The 18,986-nt window shown below is 40.3% G+C and overlaps 2 protein-coding genes and 1 non-coding gene across 3 annotated transcripts; 1 reads left to right on the top strand and 2 right to left on the bottom strand.

Moving 5' to 3' along the window:
* Nucleotides 1–4,063: 4,063 nt before the first annotated feature.
* Nucleotides 4,064–4,924, bottom strand: LOC111017014 (uncharacterized). The gene has a single exon (XM_022292642.1). It carries the CDS (start codon nucleotides 4,922–4,924, stop codon nucleotides 4,064–4,066), a length of 861 nt encoding a protein of 286 aa, XP_022148334.1.
* Nucleotides 4,925–15,688: 10,764 nt separating this feature from the next.
* On the bottom strand, nucleotides 15,689–15,795 carry LOC148208957 (small nucleolar RNA R71). Its single transcript, XR_015787531.1, has one exon. It is a non-coding gene; the product is annotated as a small nucleolar RNA R71 (small nucleolar RNA).
* A 235-nt stretch (nucleotides 15,796–16,030) lies between these two features.
* Nucleotides 16,031–18,979, top strand: LOC148208958 (uncharacterized). The gene has a single exon (XM_088117386.1). The coding sequence runs from the start codon at nucleotides 16,031–16,033 to the stop codon at nucleotides 18,971–18,973; it is 2,943 nt and encodes a 980-aa protein (XP_087973512.1). The 3' UTR covers nucleotides 18,974–18,979.
* The last annotated feature ends 7 nt before the right edge of the window (nucleotides 18,980–18,986 follow it).

An 18,986-nucleotide genomic window follows, 5' to 3' on the forward strand; every position in this document is an offset into this window, starting at 1 on the left:
AGCTATTCAAAACCTACCATGTGCAAAAAGTAAGGTCGAAATCAAAAGGGCGGAAGCTGATATGGAGCAAATTCTGAAGGAAGAAAAGATTTACTGGCCAACGCTCGAGGGGACTTATGCTCAAATGGGGAGATCGTAATACGAGGTGGTTCCATAATCAAGCTTTGTATAGAAAGCGGAAGAATGAAATAAAGGGTTGTTTGATCACCAAAGTACTTGGGTGGAAGATAAGTCCAGATTGTGACCTTTTTTCTTCTTCGCGCCCAAGTGAATCTCATATTTTGAATGTTGCTCGCTGTGTTGAGCCCCGGGTTTCTGCTTACTCTAATCGGGAGCTACTAAAAAAGTTTAGTGAAGATGAGATTTTAATTGCTTAAAGCCAAATTCATCCAAATAAGGCCCTGAGGCCGAACTGTTTTTCAGGAATTTTCTTTAAGAAATTTTGGCATATTGTGGGCAATGAGGTTCTGGATTGTTGCCTGAATATACTTAATAACAGGTTGGATTTTCAGGGCTTTAAATGGCACCATGATTGTGTTGATTCCAAAAATGAAGACCCCCCTTCGAGTGTCGAATTACAAAGCCTATTCCTCTTTGTAATATGTGCTATAAAAAGAGTGTTGGATGCGATTATATCTCCCTTTCAAATTACTTTCATCCCGAAAAGGCACATTGTTGATAATGCTATTTTGGGCTATGAATGCATCCACTCTCTTAAAAAGGAAAACAAAAGAACCGGGATTTGCATTGATCCCCAATATTCTCAATTCAAAATTTCCCTCCCAAAATCAAAAGAAATCTTCCCCAAATCGTGATAATTAATTTCCTTTCCCCAAAATCGTGGAAAAGACTAACCTCTCTCCTCGAAATGATGCAGCCGTATTTACTTTAAATAGCTCACTTGCACGCCTGCCACGTCGCAGCACTGCCACTTGCTCTCTTCCTGCGCCTACGTCAATGACACCACTTCATTACTGCTGCTTCCAACCTTGACTTGTTAAACACTCTAGCTTGATTTCAACATTATCCCCCTTGCAAAGCAACATTAACGAAATTAATTTGTAAAGATGAAATACTAATAAATTAAACTATCCAAAATGCAGAATTAAATTGCAGGAGCATGAAAATGATTTAGCATTAAATTCTGCTCCTTTATTGGTTTTGTAGATTTTCCTCAGTCTGTGGCGAAGTGGTGGGCTCCAGCATCTCGCACCACGTTATCTCCATAGAAATGCTTTAACCTCTGCCCGTTTACCGTGAATTCTCTTCCTGAATCCATTTCTTGTACCTTAATGGCTCCATGATGGTACATATGTGAGACTAAGAATGGTCCTGACCATCTAGATTTGAGCTTCCCAGGGAAAAGTTTCAGCCGCGAGTTGTAAAGCAATACTTGCTAGCCTTTTTCAAACTGCCGCGACTGGATTCTCGCATCGTGCCATCGTTTTATTTTCTCCTTATATATTTTGGCATTTTCATAAACATCTATGCGAAACTCCTCCAACTCTAATAATTGCAAGCGACACATTTGTCCTGCTGCAGCATAATACAAATTCAGCCTCGTTACGGCCCAGAATGCCTTATGCTCCAGCTCTAACAGGAGGTGACATGGTTTTGCAAAAATCAATTTGTATGGAGAAGTACCCAGAGGAGTTTTGAATGCAGTGCGATAAGCCCATAAGGCATCATCTAGCTTATTCATTAACCAGTCTCATCTATTTCCACTCACTACTTTCTCTAAAATTCCTTTGATCTCCCTATTGGATATCTCAGCTTGCCCATTAGATTGGGGATGGTAACCTGTAGAGACTTTATGCCTGATATTGTACTTAGCAAGCAGAGATGCTACAACTTTGTTGATGAAGTGGGAGCCTTCGTCATTAATCACGGTTTTGGTTGTGTCAAACCTTGTAAATATATGCTTGTGCAAGAACTTGGCGACCACTTTGGCATCATTGCTGGCGCATGCCACTGCCTCGACCCATTTGGATACATAGTCAACTGCTAACAGAATGAATAGATGTCCATTTGATGGATGGAATAGCCCCATGAAATCCACGCCCCAGACATCGAAGAGTTCTACATCTAAGATGTATGTGAGAGGCATTTCAGACCTCTTAGAGATATATTTTCAACCTTCTGACATTCGTTACAGTGTTCAACTAATTCTTAGGCATCTTTGAAAATGGTCGGCCAGAAGTACCCACTCTGTAAAACTTTTGTTGCTGTCCACTGCCCTCCAAAGTGCCCACCATATGGTGCAGAATGGCATTTGGTCAACACCTGACGTGCTTCAGCATTGACATTGCATCTTCTGATCATTTTGTCTTGACAAACTTTGTAGAGAAATGGATCGTCCCACAGATAGAATTTACTCTCATGCAAAAACTTCTTCAGCTGTTGCTTGTTCATATCAGCTGGAAATATTCCACTAGCGATGTCGTTAGCTAAATCAGCGAACCATGGCTCCTCTTCCTCATTCAGAACTTCAATCGCCAACACCTGCTCATCTGGAAATGTTCCTCTGATCTCTGATTCTTCCTTTGAGGTTCCTAGGCCAGTCAATCTGTACACGTGGTCAGCAATCAAATTTTTCGTTCCCTTCTTGTCCTTGATTTCTATGTTGAACTCTTGCAACGACAGAATCCAGCGAATCAACCTCGGGTTAACATCCTTCTTTGTGAGCAAATATTTCAGTACTGCATGGTATGTATAGACAGTCACCTTGGATCCTACCAGATATGCTCTGAACTTTTCAAAGGCGAACACCACTGCTAATAATTCCTTGTCTGTGGTGGTGTAATTGATCTATGCCTCTACCGGGGTGTTGCTAGTGTAATATGTTGGATGCAGCAACTTTCCTTTGCATTGAGCAAGAACTGCTCCCACAACATAGTCGCTGGCATCGCACGTTAATTCAAAAGGCTGCGTTCAATCTGGTGCTGTTATTACTGGGGCATAGCTAAGATCATGTTTCAGTGTGTTGAGCGCCTGCAAACAATCATATATGAAGTTAAATTCTTTATCATTTTCAAGCAAAGAACAAAAAGGTTTAGAGGTCTTCAAAAATTTTTTTATAAATATGTGATAAAAACCGGTGTGCCCTAAAAAGCTGCGGATGCCCTTGACATTCACAGGTGGCGGCAATTTCTCTATTACCTCCATCTTTGCCTAGTCTACTTCGATGCCTTTTCTAGAGACTCTATGTCCTAACACAATTCCCTCCTGCACCATGAAGTGACATTTCTCCCAATCTAATACTAGATTTGTTTCTTCACATCTTTGCAGCACCTTCTTCAGATTGTCCAGACTCTCTGCAAATGACTTCCTAAACACTGAAAAGTCGTCCACAAATACCTCAACTACTGATTCTACCAAGTCAGAGAAGATGACCATCATTCACCTTTTGAACATTGTTGGGGTATTGCAAAGCCCAAATGACATTCGTCTGAAGGCAAATGTTCTGTAGAGGTAAGTAAATGTCATCTTCTGCTGATCTTGCGGGGCTATTGTAATTTGATTATACCCACTGTACCCATCTAGAAAACAGTAATACTCCTGTCCTGAAAGTCGGTCTAGCATTTGATCGATGAAGGGGAGAGGAAAATGATCTTTCTTTGTGGCCTTATTCAGCTTGCGGTAGTCCATACATATATGCCATTTTATCACCGTCCTCGTGAGTATCAACTCATTCTTTGCATTCTCCACCACAGTCATGCCTTATTTCTTAGGCACACATTGCACTGGGCTTACCCATACGCTATCTGAAATTGGGAATGATACCTGCGTCTAACCACTTAATGATCTTCTTCTTCACTACTTCTTTCATTGTTGGATTAAGTCTATGTTGGGGCTCTATGGAGTTCTTGCATACCTCTTCCAGCGCAATCTTATGCATGCAAAAGCTAGGGCTTATTCCCCTAATATCAACAATATTCCATCTAATAGCCTTCTGATGGGCTTTTAGTACGCTCAGAAACATCTGCTCCTTCTCCATGGGTAGGGCTGCTGCTATAATGATCGGCAAAGTATCTGACGAACCCAAGTAGGCATACTTTAGGCCTTATGTTTCCAACTCTTTCATTAATGCTTCATCCAGAATCTTTATCACTAAACACTCTTCTGCTGGGAATATCATTGAGCCGTATACTGAGAATTTTACTTCCTGATCTAGAACTCGCATCGTCAACTTTCCTTTGTGAACGTTTACCAGCGCTCTCTCTGTTGCAAGAAACGGCCTCCTAATGATGATATGGACCTCCTTATCGGCATCATAATCCAAAATAATAAAGTCAATAGGAAAAATGAATTTATCAACTTGTACCAAGACATCTTCAATTTTCCCTTCCGGATGTGTGAGTGATTGGTCTGCAAGTTGCAATGTCACTGTCGTAGGCCTCGCTTCTCCTATACCGAGCTTGTTGTAGATGGATAAGGGTATGAGATTGATGCTGGCTCCCAGATCACATAATGCAAGCCCTATTTTCTGTCCTCCAATGGAAATGGGTATTGTGAAGCTTCTAGGGTCCTTCATCTTTGCTGGAATTTTGCTCGTGAGGATATTGCTACAGGCCTTGGTCATCACCACAGTCTCACACTCTCTCAGCTTTCTCTTCTTGATGAGTATCTCCTTTAAGAACCTCACATAGTTTGGTATCTGTTCTAGAGCTTCCACAAAAGGTATGTTAACATGTAGTTGCTTCAGCACGTCTAATAACTTCTTAAACTGAACGTTCTGCTCTTTCTTCTGCAACCGCTTAGGATATGGTGGTGTTGGTCTGTATTTTGCTGGAGCATATGCATGTTCTGCCTGCTTTCTTTTTTTGAGTACTCTAGTTTTCGTTGATTTTGCCTTGGATGCGTTAATCTCCATTGGGGTGACCTTCTCACTAGTACAGTCTCGAACTTCCCTTGGTTGCTCCATAATTTGTATTGGTGGAGTAGGTGAAACTATCTCTACTGGCTCAGTATCCTTCACTGTCTAAGATTCTCCTGATTCTTTCAGAGTAGGCTCGCTCAAAGTCTCTAGAGCATTCGTATGTGGCGAAGGTAATGCTTTCCCACTTCGCAGTGTGAGAACCTTACATTGCTCTTTGTCATCCCTCTTTGGTACTTCAGTATCGCTCGGCAATGCTCCATAAGGTTTGCTTTTCAAATCAGCTGCTAACTAGCCTACTTGCAGCTCTAGATTTCTTAGTGATGTGGCCTGGCTTTGTACAGTAGTGTCATTATTGGCCATATACTGCTTCATCAGCTTTTCTAATGATGCAAACGATTATTCTGCGGGCTTCTGTGCTACCACCAAACCTTGATTCGCAAATCGTAGGTGATAACTTCCTTTCTACTGATATGCTGGAACAATGAATGTGCCACACTATTTCCTCCCTGATTTTCCCTCCAACTGATGTTTGGGTGATTTCTCCAGCTGAGATTATACATATTGGAATATGGGTTGTTTCTCCTTCATCCTTGAACGAATTGCATACCCTCATAAAAAACTTCAGGTGCGAATGCGGGTCCTTAGTAGGATGCCCATGAAAATGACCCACTGTTTGGAGCATCTGAAACATTACAGGCTTTAGTTTAAACTTTGGGGCTACAATTTTAGGCTCCGTGATTACTGGGTTGAAATTATAAAATGCTGGAGCTGCATACACCCTGATTTCTCTGTCGATGTCATCTGCTAATAATACAGCATTGAGAGAGGGCACTGCTACCTCAGCGTTAGCAGCAACAGGAACCCCATCTACTATTTTCTCAATCCTCACATTCGGTGGCTGGTGCGGATTAGGGTTGCGCGGATTCATGTTTGCTTCTGCTTGGGCTCTCCTTTGTGTTGCCCAAAACTCGTAGTTTGCATTTATGTAAAAACAAATGTATATTCAATAAAGTTTTATTCAATAAATTTTTTTGTTGAATTTATAGCTTTGCATTGTCCAAAATCCAATAAACTAAACATCCAAGGTTATTTTTGATATAATCGGGACAGTATATATACTGGGTATATAGTTGATATACGGGGTATATATTTGATATACCCCTGATATATGAATGGATAATGTCCCGTGAATAACCTAAAGGGTCTATAGTATATGGATAAGGCTGGGTACCTTATCCTGGCAACACTATGGATACGGTCCACTCTGTAAAGGTTACAGACGACTCGATCCAGGTCGTTCGTGTGGAGACATGCGAGTGGGGGTATCCTATACAATGAGTTTGTATAAGACCGGACCACGAAATAGGCAATCTTTAGATGTAACACCGTTAACTAATAGGTTGTTATTTCTTAGGATGACCAGGCAACTCATTCTCATTCCTGAGTGAGTTATGGACTCCTGCCCATGAGGGCTCGTCCTTTGATCTGTATGGGTGAGAGTGGCCCAAGTTGCCGACTCAACATTTCTACCATTTTGGGGACGAGACCGAGTGAGGAGTTGGGAACATAACTTCACAAGATGAAATTCCTCCTCTCCGACTTTAGGGGAGTAGATGAGTGTTCCTTTAAATGCCGACTCCGGGACTTGAACAAGGGGCCCCACCCTCTCATTGGCCTGAGAGAGACTTCTGGTTATTGGTCTGACCATAACCGGGTTGTTCATTAGAGGAGCAGTGGTATTTAAGGAGTAAGATGTAACTCAGGCGTAAAACGGTAATTTGACCCAACTTGAGTTACGAGCACTCGTGAAGGATTGACTCGTCATTAATGGTCGTATATCCATGGACACGAAAACATTCTGCAGTGAGAAGAGTGCAACTGCGGGTCTTTAGTGGAATGACCTGTAGTTAACGAATCTTGATTAACTCGGTCAATGATTTGGACCGATTAATCTTGCATCGTTGAAGCTTCTGATCTGTAGGTCCATTAAGTCCCTTGCTAGCTCATAACGGGTAAAACGAGAATCAAGTTTTTGGAAGAATTTGAACTGTTCAAATTTCATAAGGGATTATATGTATATCTAAATTAAAACTATATATTATGAGAGAAATTATTTGAATGAGATTCAAATAAAATTAATATGAATAAGATTCATATTAAAAATATAGGTTAAAAATAATGTGCATAAGATGTACATTAAAACTATAGGTTATACGAGAGAAATACTATATAATATGATTTTATTTATGTGATAAATAATTAAGTGTTAATTATTTGATATATATATATATGTTAATTAATTATTAATTAGATTAATAATTAATTAATATTTATTAATTAATATGATTAATTATTTATTTATATATATATATATATATATATATATTATATATGTTATATATTATTAATATTAATAATAATATTAAACTCCCCTGCAAATTTGTAGGGGAGTGGGGAGTTACCCACGCCATTCTTTTTCCTTGGGTTGCAGAACACTTCTGCGATGGATACAAAACAAGAAAAATAGAGAACTCCCAATCTCTCTCAAGCTCTCAATCAAACTCTCCCTCTCGTTCCAAAGAAACGCTCCCACAAGCATGTTCTCGAAACCCAAGAGGATATCAAGGAAGATCGTTTGGTGGTGTTCGTTCGGAAATCGTTGAAGAAACGTTCTTCAAAGGTAAAGTTTTCCACTGTATTTTCTTCTTAACCGCTTTGATTTTGTTTCCCAAATATCACGAACAACGGTCCACTTCCGCTCCGGGATTCACATCCTTTCAATTGGTATCAGAGCCAGGTTGATGTTCTGATTTTTTGGGATCAAAATCCATGTTTTTGGTGGGCGTTTTCATATTTTCGAAATATGGGTTTGCGGGTTGGAAAATTTCCTGTTTTTGGCATTTAGATAGCGTTTTTCTTCTTGATTTGATCATGTAAGAGCCCGGTGTTTTGGGCATATTATTTCTGTATTGATTCTGTAAGTCCGGGTCGCTCGAAAGTCGTTCGTAGCGTCGGATTGTACAAAAAGTTGCAGAAAATAGCGAAGAAGACGAAGCAGACTACGCAGACAGCGCCATGGAGCTATGTAGGGACAGCACACAGCGCCACGGCGCTGCACTGGAGCGCCGCGGTGCTGTGCAGCGCCATGGCGCCGCGACGCTGCTGCTGCGGCATTTTGCTGCAGTAGCACCGTGGCGCTGCCCTTAGGCACCGAGGCGCTGTCCCGGGTGTTTTCAGTGCATTTCCGTGGCTTCGGTTCACGGTTCGAGGGCAGTTGCAGTCGTTTTCTTATTTTTGTATTATTTTGCTTTCTTAGGGTGCCAAAAACTGTTCCAACTTTGCTATTTAATTATCTTATGCATTATGAATGTATATTTTAATTAAAAGAATATTGCATATTGTATGTCATATAGTTTTAAAATCTCACCATAGGTTACATGCATAATATGTATGTTTGATATATAGTATGTATGTATGGTCATGCATCATATAGTTATAAATGTTATAATGTATGAATGCATGTTTTATTTTCATAATTAATATAAGTGTTCTATTAATTAGATGAAAATAAAGTTGCATTGAGCATGACATTACTTTGGTTAATATAATTGTTATATTAATGTATGCTTACAATGCATGATTATAGTCTTAATTTCTTAAATTTTATAAGAGTTATAAAATGTGGTAGAAAGAAATTAAAATCTATAATAAAGAATTGCATGCAAACATAGAGTCTAAGTTAATTAGACCTTAGGTTATATCTTCTAATATGATTAGGGGTAGTCTTTTATTTTATTTTAACTAGGTTTAAATTGAAATGATAAAAGACTAAATATAAAATATTGCCTATAAGGGAACCCTGTCTAAGGAAAGTTCTGTCTAGGTTGAGGTATTTAAGCTGACCGTAAGGGAACACCTCTACCTGGGAACCGACCTGGGGGTTGAATTAGTCAATATTTTATATACATGCAATAATGTCGTTGGTTTATTAAAGTGTTTAATGAACTAAAACATTATTGTACATATACCAATATAATAGTTATATTTGGCCGACTAAAAAAATCACTTAGTTAATTTCACTTAGCCGGGATTTATCTAAGTAATATACCCTAGTCTTAGAATATTAAGTGGGAGCTAAAAAGAATATGTAATATACAGCGTATATATTTGATATACAAAGTATATATAACATACTTTTCTCTCTCTATCACGTTCTCCTTTATATTCACACTGTGAGTTCCATGCTCGGCCTCGTGTCGCCCTGGGCGCGGCCTCCCTACGAAAGGTGTTTGCATGGTTCAATATCGAGGTGAATGGAGATAGTATTCATAGTAAGTGGGAGAAGGACGTGTGACAACACATCCTGCGGTCTCCGCCATTGGTTTGCATCGTGAGGTTTCATACATGACCTGCGTGTTGTCCTGGAGCGACCATCCCTACGGAGGGTTCATTGTATGGAATCAAAATCAAGGCAAACTCCAGAAATGGATAAGGGTCTCTTAGGTTTTGCTCCAATATTTTCTTTCCCTACGGCGGGATTATTGGAGTAGATCTCTGAGGTCCGAAAATGACGGGTCACACTTACAGGGAGTTGTTAAGTCAGTTAGCAATTTCCTGACCAAATAAACGATGACTAAATTTAATAGGAATAAGAGTTATTCTGGTATAAAATTTAGTTGAGAACGTCTCAATTCAGTGAAGAAGTACCTGTCTGCCCTACGGTGACTGTTGATCTAAAACACTGAAGCGTCGTTACAAAACAATTTTGTTAGGGTGCTTAATTACTTTTGTTAAAATATGACTGGGTTTAAAAGGCCAATGCATGAAACTAATATAGGTTCAAAAACTTAACGGCGAGAATTACAAACAATGGAAATCGAATCTAAACACTATTCTAGTGATAGATGATCTTAGGTTCGTCTTGCAAGAGGATTGTCCTCAAGCTCCTGTGCCTAACGCCATTGTGGCCGTGTGCAACGTCTATGACAGGTGGATCAAGGCCAATGACAAGGCCAAGGTCTACATCTTGGCAAGCATATCTGATGTGCTTGCTAAGAAGCACGAGGACACGGTCACCATTAACGATATCATGGACTCGCTGCAGAGCATGTTTGGACAACTGTCCTCACAGGCTCGACATGAAGCCCTTGAGTTCGTTTACAACTCCTGCATGAAGAAGGGTTCCTCAGTGCGAGAATACGTTCTCAATCTGATGGTCCACTTTAACGTGCTGAGTCGAACGGGGCCGTCATAGAAGAGCAGAGTCAGGTCAGCTTCATTCTGGAATCTCTTCCGAAGAGTTTCCTGCCATTCCGCAGCAATGAGGTTATGAATAAGCTGGAGTACACTCTTACCACGCTCTTAAACGAGCTGCAGACCTACCAGTCTCTTATAAAAAGTAAGGGACAAGAAGGGGAGGCAAATGTTGCTACCTCAAAGAGGTTCAACCAAGGTTTGTCCTCTGGAACCAAGTCTGCGCCCTTTTCTTCTGGAAGTAAGACTTTTAAGAAGAAGAAGGTTGCTGGTAAGGGGTCTAAACCTGACTCCGCTGCTGCTGCTGTCAAGAAAGGCAAGACCAAGGTTGCAGAGAAAAGAAAGTGTTTCCACTGCAATATGAACGGGCATTGGAAGCACAACTGCCCAAAGTACTTGGCCGGAAAGAAGAAAGCCAACGATTGTAAATATGATTTACTTGTTTTGGAAACATGTTTAGTGGAGAACGATGACTCCGTCTGGATACTGGATTCATGAGCCACTAATCACGTTTGTTCTTCATTTCATGGAATTAGTTCCTGGAGGCAGCTTGACGCTGGACAGATGACTCTCAAGGTCGGAACGGGAGAGGTCGTCTCAGCTGTGGCGGTATGGGAGCTCAAGTTGTTTAGAACCAAGAATATGTATATATTATTAGATAATGTGTACGTGGTTCCTAAAATTAAAAAGAACTTAATTTCAGTTTCTTGTGTTTGTTAGAACATATGTATTCCATTTCATTTCAATTGAATGAAGCGTTCATTTCGAGAAATGGTGTCAATATTTGTTCTGCTTTGCTTGAAAACAACTTGTATGTGCTAAGACCAACCATAACTAAAGCAGTTTTAAATACCGAGTTGTTTTAAAATGCTAGAACTCAAAATAAAAGGCAAAAAGTTTCTCAAAAAGAAAATATCTATCTTTGGCACTTAAGATTAGGTCACATTAATCTCAATAAGATTGGGAGGTTGGTTAAGAATGACATTCTAAGTGAGTTAGAAAACGATTCTTTACCACCATGTGAGTCTTGTCTTGAAGACAAAATGACGAAATAGAACTTATACATTCAGACCTTTGTGGTCCGAGCTTGAGGGTATGAATACTTCATCTCTTTTATAGATGATTATTCAAGGTATAGTTATTTATACCTAATGCAACATAAGTCTGAAGCCCTTGAAAAGTTGAAGGAGTACAAGACTGAAGTTGAAAATCAATTAGGTAAAACCATTAAAACACTTCGATCAGATCGGGGTGGAGAGTATATGGACTTGAGATTCTAGGACTATATGATAGAGCATGAAATCACGTCCCAACTCTCAGCCCCTGGTACACCTCAACAAAACGATGTATCAGAAAGGAGAAACAGAACCCTGTTGGATATGGTTCGATCAATGATGAGCTATGCTTAGTCGTCTAACTCGTTTTGGGGTTATGCAGTGGAGACTGCGGTTTATATTTTGAACGTAGTTCCATCAAAAAGTGTTTCTGAAACACCCTTTGAGCTATGGAAGGGTCGTAAAGCTAGTTTATGTCACTTCCGCATTTGGGGATGCCCAGCATACGTGCTCATGACTAACCCAAAGAAACTAGAACCTCGTTCAAAAGTATGCCTATTCGTAGGTTACCCTAAAGAGACGAGAGGTGGTCTATGCGTCGATCCTCAAGAAAACAAAGTGTTTGTATCGACAAATGCTACTTTCTTGGAAGAAGACAATGTTCGAGATCATAAACCACGAAGTAAGGTAGTGATTAACGAGATTTCCGAAGAGGCTACAAACACGTCAACAAGAGTTGTTGATCAAACTGGCACTACAACAAGAGTTGTTGATGAAGCCAGTACATCACGTCAGTCACATCCACCTCAAGTATTGAGGGTGCCTCGACGTAGTGGGAGAATTGTTTAACAACCTGACCGCTACGTTGGTTTAACTGAAACCCAAGTTGTCGTACCTGATGACGGCGTCGAAGATCCATTGACCTACAAAAAGGCAATAGAAGAAACTGACAATGACAAATGGGTCAAAGCAATGGACCTGGAAATGGAGTCGATGTACTTCAATTCCTTTTGGGAACTTGTAGATCAACCTGACGGGGTAAAACCCATAGGGTGCAAATGGATCTATAAGCGAAAACGAGACGCCGAAGGAAAGGTACAAACCTATAAGGCGAGACTTGTGGCAAAAGACTACACACAAAGGGAAGGGGTGGACTATGAAGAAACCCTATCCCCTGTAGCTATGCTCAAATCCATTAGAATATTTTTGTCCATTGCCACATATTATGACTATGAGATATGACAAATGGATGTCAAGACTGCTTTTCTGAATGGCAATCTTGAAGAAAGTATTTATATGTCTCAACCCGAAGGGTTCATAGCTCAAGGTCAAGAGCAAAAGGTTTGCAAGCTTAAATGGTCCATATATGGACTGAAACAAGCATCTCAATCTTGGAACATAAGATTTGATACTTCGATCAAATCTTATGGTTTTGACCAAAACATTGATGAGCCTTGTGCATACAAGAAGGTCGTCAACAACACTGTAGCCTTCTTAGTGTTGTATGTGGATGATATCCTACTCATTGGGAATGATGTAGGATACCTTACTGACATAAAGAAGTGGCTAGCAACTGAGTTCCAAATGAAGGATTTGTGAGAAGCTCAATATGTTCTTGGCATCCAAATTCTAAGGAATCGCAAGAACAGAACGTTAGCCCTGTCCAAGCAACTTATATCGACAAGATGTTTGTTTAATATTCGATGTAGAATTCCAAGAAAGGTTTGTTACCCTTCAGGCATGGAATTCATCTGTCTAAGAAACAATGTCCTAAGACACCTCAAGAAGTTGAGGATATGAGATGTATACCCTATGCTTCAACAGTGGGCAGTCTGATGTACGCTATGCTATACACTAGGCCTGACATTTGCTATGCAGTAGGGATGGTCGATAGGTACCAATCCAACCCAGGATATGATCACTGGACTACTGTTAAGGGAATCCTTAAGTATCTTAGGAGAACGAGGGACTACAAGCTCGTGTATGGCGCTAAGGATTTCATCCTTACAGGATACTTCGACTCTGACTTCCAAACAGACAAGGATTCAAGAAAATCCACGTCGAGGTCAGTATTCACTCTTAACAGAGGAGCGGTAGTTTGGCGAAGCATTAAACAAGGATGCATCGCAGACTCCACCATGGAGGCTGAGTATGTTGCAGCTTGTGAAGCAGCAAAAGAGGCAGTTTGGCTTAGAAAGTTCTTGACAGATTTGGAAGTCGTTCCAAACATGAACTTGCCCATCACATTTTATTGTGATATGTTAGGGTTGACTTTTTACTGCAAAAACATGTGTCGGTAGCCCTGTTTGACCACGTTTTCGACCCATTTCCCATTATTATTTTCCAAAAAGGACCATATATTCTTAAAGTAGAACATACATAGATTATTTATGCATAAAAGTCAAACTATGGTACTTTAGAAAAAATATGAGATAAATGCGGTCAAAGTTGGAAGAAAATAACAGAATTCTATCTTTTGCAGAATTGCGCCTGGCGCATTTTTGGAGGGCAATTTGTCAAAACGCACGTTTTGATTAATGAAGGGCAAGGAGGACATTTCCCACATGTTTAAAACCATGAGTCCAAGTCCAAGTGAGGTGGTTAGGTGAATCTCAACCCTTTTCCACCTAAAATGGAGGGGAGTTTCAACCAACCTATGGTGCTATAAAAGGAGGTCATCCATCCCTCAGCAAATCATCCCTTCCAAGCTTCATTTCATCTTCTTTTAGATGCTCTATAGTTGTAGAACACGTTTTTAGGGTTTATTTTCATGTTCTAGTTGTTCATTTCTTTGTTTTTCACGCTTTTACCTTTCGTAGTGCTTTTAATTCGAGTTCTTACTTCCGTTCTTTGTTCATTCTGTTCTTTTAAAGTTCTTTAGCGAGTTTCAACTCCCCTCACGCTCGAGAGAAAAGAGGGTTAAGCTAGAACTCCTTGTACAGCTCGTTTATTCATTTAAATTCAATGAAAAATACTTTCTTTATGTTTTCGTGCATTTACTTTCATTTAATTATGTTCTAAATTAGTTATCAACCTCCTTGTGGAATGCCTTAGTCAAAAGATTTGATTTTCAACACGCTCGGGATCTTGGCCAGATTGCGCCTGACACTTTTTTTGGTTGGTTTCTAAAAACTTCTCTTTACATCTTTTTTCCATTTGGCCAGTGGGAACTTGATTTATACACCAAAGCCCGACCTTGGGAAAGGTGAGTTAGGTAAAATAATAGGAAACCAATATGAGATGTGACTTAGGAATAAGCACATAAAACATGGTCCTAGGAATAGGCCTCTGACCCATAATGCAAATGAGTTAGTAGATATTCTCTAGGATTGTAATCACACATAGGAATATGATTGTAGGTTACCCTAGTCTCTGCAGCAACCAAAAGCGGTAGTGAAAGAGTAGAACTCAAATCCCAAGAAAAGTCAGGAATTGCACCTGGTGCATTTTCCCAACATAGTGTGTTTTCCATGTTTTGCACCAAAACTAAGGTAGGAGACAAGGAGGTTGAGTTTCATTAAATTGCCTTATAGTTAAAACCCCAAACAACAACATTTCACCATTATTTTCTTCCTAAATCACAATTGCATATTTGAACTATTTCACTGCATTACTTGATTTTGAAAAGCAACAAGTCCCTGAGGATTCGACCTTGGATTATTTCCGAGTATTACTTGTAACCGTGTGCGCTTGCACGAGTCTCTAATCTTTTTAAAGGTAGAGAAAATCCCAACAAGTTTTTGGCGCCGTTGCCGGGGACTTGAGTTTCAAATCATATTCTTTTCAAGTGAATTATTTCATTGTGTGATTGTTGCATACCTCTGTCCTTGGAATTAACTGTTATATCTAACCATTAAGGGAGTTGTGTATGAGCACAGGGTCTGGTTGGTTGACCTTTGATCCAGAGATTGAAAGAACCCTTAAGAGGAGAAAGCGTGGGCAGAGGTTGAGAAAAGAGAAAGAAAGTAAAAAAAAGAAAGAAGTTGAAGAAGAAGAGACCATCGAGATGAATAGAAATGCACAAGATCCTCCACCGCCACAAAATCCACCTGTGAATGGAGATATGGCAGATGAAGGAGCAACAAACCGAGCAGGAGAAATTCCTAATCCGATCCTTTTAGCAGATAATCGAGATGTAGCCATGCGGAATTATGTCACTCATGCGTTCCACAACCTAAATTCAGGGATAAATAATCCTTTACCCCAAGCCGCACAGTTCGAGCTCAAACCAATCATGTTCCAGATGCTACAGACAATGGGCCAGTTCGGAGGATTGACTAATGAAGATCCTTACTCCCATCTTAAATCTTTTATTGAAATAGCTAATGCATTTCAACTTCCTGGTGTTTCTGAGGATGCACTAAGATTAAAAATGTTTCCTTTTTCTCTCAGGGATGGTGCAAGGACTTGGCTAAACGCGTTAGAACCAAATTCTATCAAGACATGGGCAGAACTGACGGAGAAATTTTTGGCAAAGTACCACACTTTGACCAGGAACGCAGACCTCCGAGAGGACATTGTGTCTTTTAGACAAAAGGAGAACGAAGCAGTTCAAGAAGCTTGGGAGCGTTTTAAGGAGTTACTTAGAAGATGCCCGAGCCATGGATTGCCCGCATGTGTGCAGATTGAACAATTCTATAGAGGATTGGATCGTTCATCAAGGATGATGTTGAACACCGCAGCCAATGGCTCGTTGTTAGAGAAGTCGATAAATGAGATCGTTGATATCTTGAATAAGATGACAGACATTAATGACCAAGGTGAAATAGGAAGGTCATTACCAAAGAAGCAAGTATCAGCTGGAATCTTTGAGTTAGACACAGTAGCTTCAATGCAAGCCCAAATGGCGGCTATGAACCAAATGTTAAAGCAGTTGACAATGGAGAAGGAAACCAAAACCGTCACTTCGGCGATACCTGAACCCTCTCCTATTTTGCAAATTTCAGATATATCTTGTGTCTATTGTGGTGATAACCACTTATATGAGAACTGTCGAGCTAATCCAGCATCTATTTTTTATGTAGGTCAAGGTGCCCAGCGGAATTTCAACCCGTATTCAAACACTTACAACCCTGGATGGAGGCACCATCCAAACTTTTCCTGGAGTAACCAAGGAGTAGCTCGTAGAAGTGCACAAGCACCCGCTCAACAATACAAGCAAAACTATACTCCTCCTGGTTTTCCAACTCAACCGGCGTCGCAGCCTCAACAATACAATCAGCAAAGAGGTCAAAATACTACTCAGCAAAGTGGTAACAACGCAAGTTTGGAGGCCATGATGAAAGAGTTCATGACAAGAACTGATGCTGCGATAAGAAGCTTGGAGATGCAAGTGGGGCAGATTGCAAATGACCAGAAATCTAGACCCCAAGGTACATTGCCTGGACACACAGAAAACCCGAAGCGAGATCGTGAGGGAAAGGAGCACTGTAAGGCGGTTATCACAAGAAGCGGATTAAGTTATGAAGGACCCTCACTTCCAGACGAAGGAACTCATGTAGTTACAGCTGTTCCTACATCTACCTTCAATCCACAACAAGAAGAGAAAGCAGAACCTGTAAGTTCAGAAGAAAAAGATAAGAAGGCGGATAAAGGTAAGCAAGTAGTGCTCAGCACTACTCCACAGGTAGGTAATATTAAGATTCCTCCACCTTTCCCCCAAAGGCTAGTTAAAAAGAATCAGGATGGTCATTTTAAGAAGTTCTTTGAGATTCTAAAACAGTTGCATATCAATATACCTCTCATAGATGCTTTAGAACAAATGCCTAACTACACTAAGTTTTTAAAGGACATCATATCTAGGCGTAAGAAGTTAGGTGAGCATGAGACGGTAGCCTTGACAAAGTGTAGTAGTGATGCTCTAGGGAATCCATTGCCTGTTAAATGTAAGGACCCAGGAAGTTTTACCATCCCCTGCTCAATAGGAGGTAAGAACCTAGGAAGAGCATTGTGTGACTTAGGAGCAAGCATTAATCTTATGCCTCTTTCTGTCTTTAAAGAGTTAAATATAGGAGAAGTTCGTCCCACTACTGTCACTTTACAACTAGCTGATAGATCCATAAAGAAACCGGAAGGAAAAATAGAAGATGTGCTTGTTAAAGTTGATAAGTTTATTTTTCCCGCCGATTTCATAATTTTGGACTGTGAAGCAAATCTTGAGGTGCCGATCATTCTTGGGAGGCCATTCTTAGCAACTGGAGATACGGTTTTCAATGTTAGGAAAGGAGAGATCACGATGAAGGTCAATGATGAACAGGTAACCTTCAATGTCCTCGATGCGATGCGTCTCCCGAATGAAGTCGAGGAGTGCTCTACAATAGGAGCAATCATGGAGGAACTCCAGCAAATGATGGTGGAAGACTTGGAAGCAGATTTGGAGGCCGCAGAAAAAGAATCCAAAATTGCACCTGGCGCAATTTTGCCCCAACTTGAGCGTTTTGAGTTTTTGCAGCCGACAATAGCGGATTTGAAGGCCTTGCAACCTTCCATCATTGAACCTCCAGAATTGGAAAAGAAACCCCTACCTTCTCATTTAAAATATGCTTATTTGGGTTTAAACGATACTTTGCCCGTTATCATTTCTTCATATTTGTCTAATGAACATGAATCTTTGCTTTTGCAGGTTTTATCAAAGTACAAGAGGGCTATTGGATGGACCATAGCGGACATAAGAGGAATTAGCCCTACATTTTGCATGCACAAAATCATCCTGGAGGAAGGAGCCACCAATTCTATCGAGTGCCAAAGGAGGCTTAACCCGAAAATGAAAGAGGTGGTCAAAAAGGAAATCATAAAATGGTTAGATGCTGGAGTGATCTACCCCATTTCAGATAGCAGTTGGGTTAGCCCGGTTCAATGCGTTCCCAAGAAGGGTGGTATGACGGTGATTACAAACGACGACAACGAGTTGATCCCAACTAGAACGGTGACTGGTTGGAGAGTGTGTATGGACTACCGTCGGTTAAACAAGGTAACTCGAAAAGACCATTTTCCATTACCCTTTATTGACCAAATGCTTGATCGTCTTGCAAGGAAGGAATGTTATTGTTTCCTCGATGGGTATTCGGGTTACAACCAGATTACTATAGCTCCGGAGGACCAAGAAAAGACCACGTTCACGTATCCCTATGGGACATTTGCATTCCGGAGAATGTCGTTCGGTCTTTGTAATGCTCCCGCTACCTTCCAAAGATGCATGACCGCTATTTTTTCAGACATGATAGAAAGCACGGTAGAGATTTTTATGGATGATTTTTCTGTGTTTGGTGAGTCGTTTGATGTTTGTTTAGAGAACTTAGAGAATGTTTTAAAAAGGTGTGAAGAGACTAACCTTGTGCTTAATTGGGAGAAGTGCCATTTTATGATACGTGAAGGTATAGTCTTAGGTCACAGAATTTCAAAAAAAGGAATTGAGGTCGATAGGGCTAAAATAGATGTGATTGCTAAACTACCCCCTCCTACAACTGTAAAAGGTGTTAGAAGTTTCTTAGGACACGCGGGTTTCTACCGCCGTTTTATAAAAGATTTTGCGAAAATTTCTAAGCCCTTGTGTCAGTTGTTGGAAGTGGATCGACCCTTTGTTTTTTATGAACATTGTTTGAAAGCTTTTGAGACACTTAAGAAAGCACTTAGCTCAGCACCTATCATAATTCAACCAGATTGGAACTTGCCATTTAAACTAATGTGTGATGCAAGTGATTTTGCTGTAGGTGTGATGTTGGGTCAACGGAAAGGTAAAATTCTTCATCCTGTTTATTATGAAAGTAAAACTTTGAATAGTAGTTAGTTGAACTATACGG

The sequence above is a fragment of the Momordica charantia genome (genome assembly GCF_013281855.1).
Source record: "Momordica charantia cultivar OHB3-1 chromosome 9 unlocalized genomic scaffold, Mcharantia_2.0 BLBB01000009.1, whole genome shotgun sequence".
Taxonomy (NCBI): domain Eukaryota; kingdom Viridiplantae; phylum Streptophyta; class Magnoliopsida; order Cucurbitales; family Cucurbitaceae; genus Momordica; species Momordica charantia.

Bases quoted from the DNA above. Each gene is read 5' to 3' on its own strand.
- LOC111017014 (XM_022292642.1), bottom strand. From the start codon at position 4,924: ATGGAGCAACCAAGGGAAGTTCGAGACTGTACTAGTGAGAAGGTCACC.
- LOC148208958 (XM_088117386.1), top strand. From the start codon at position 16,031: ATGGCGGCTATGAACCAAATGTTAAAGCAGTTGACAATGGAGAAGGAA.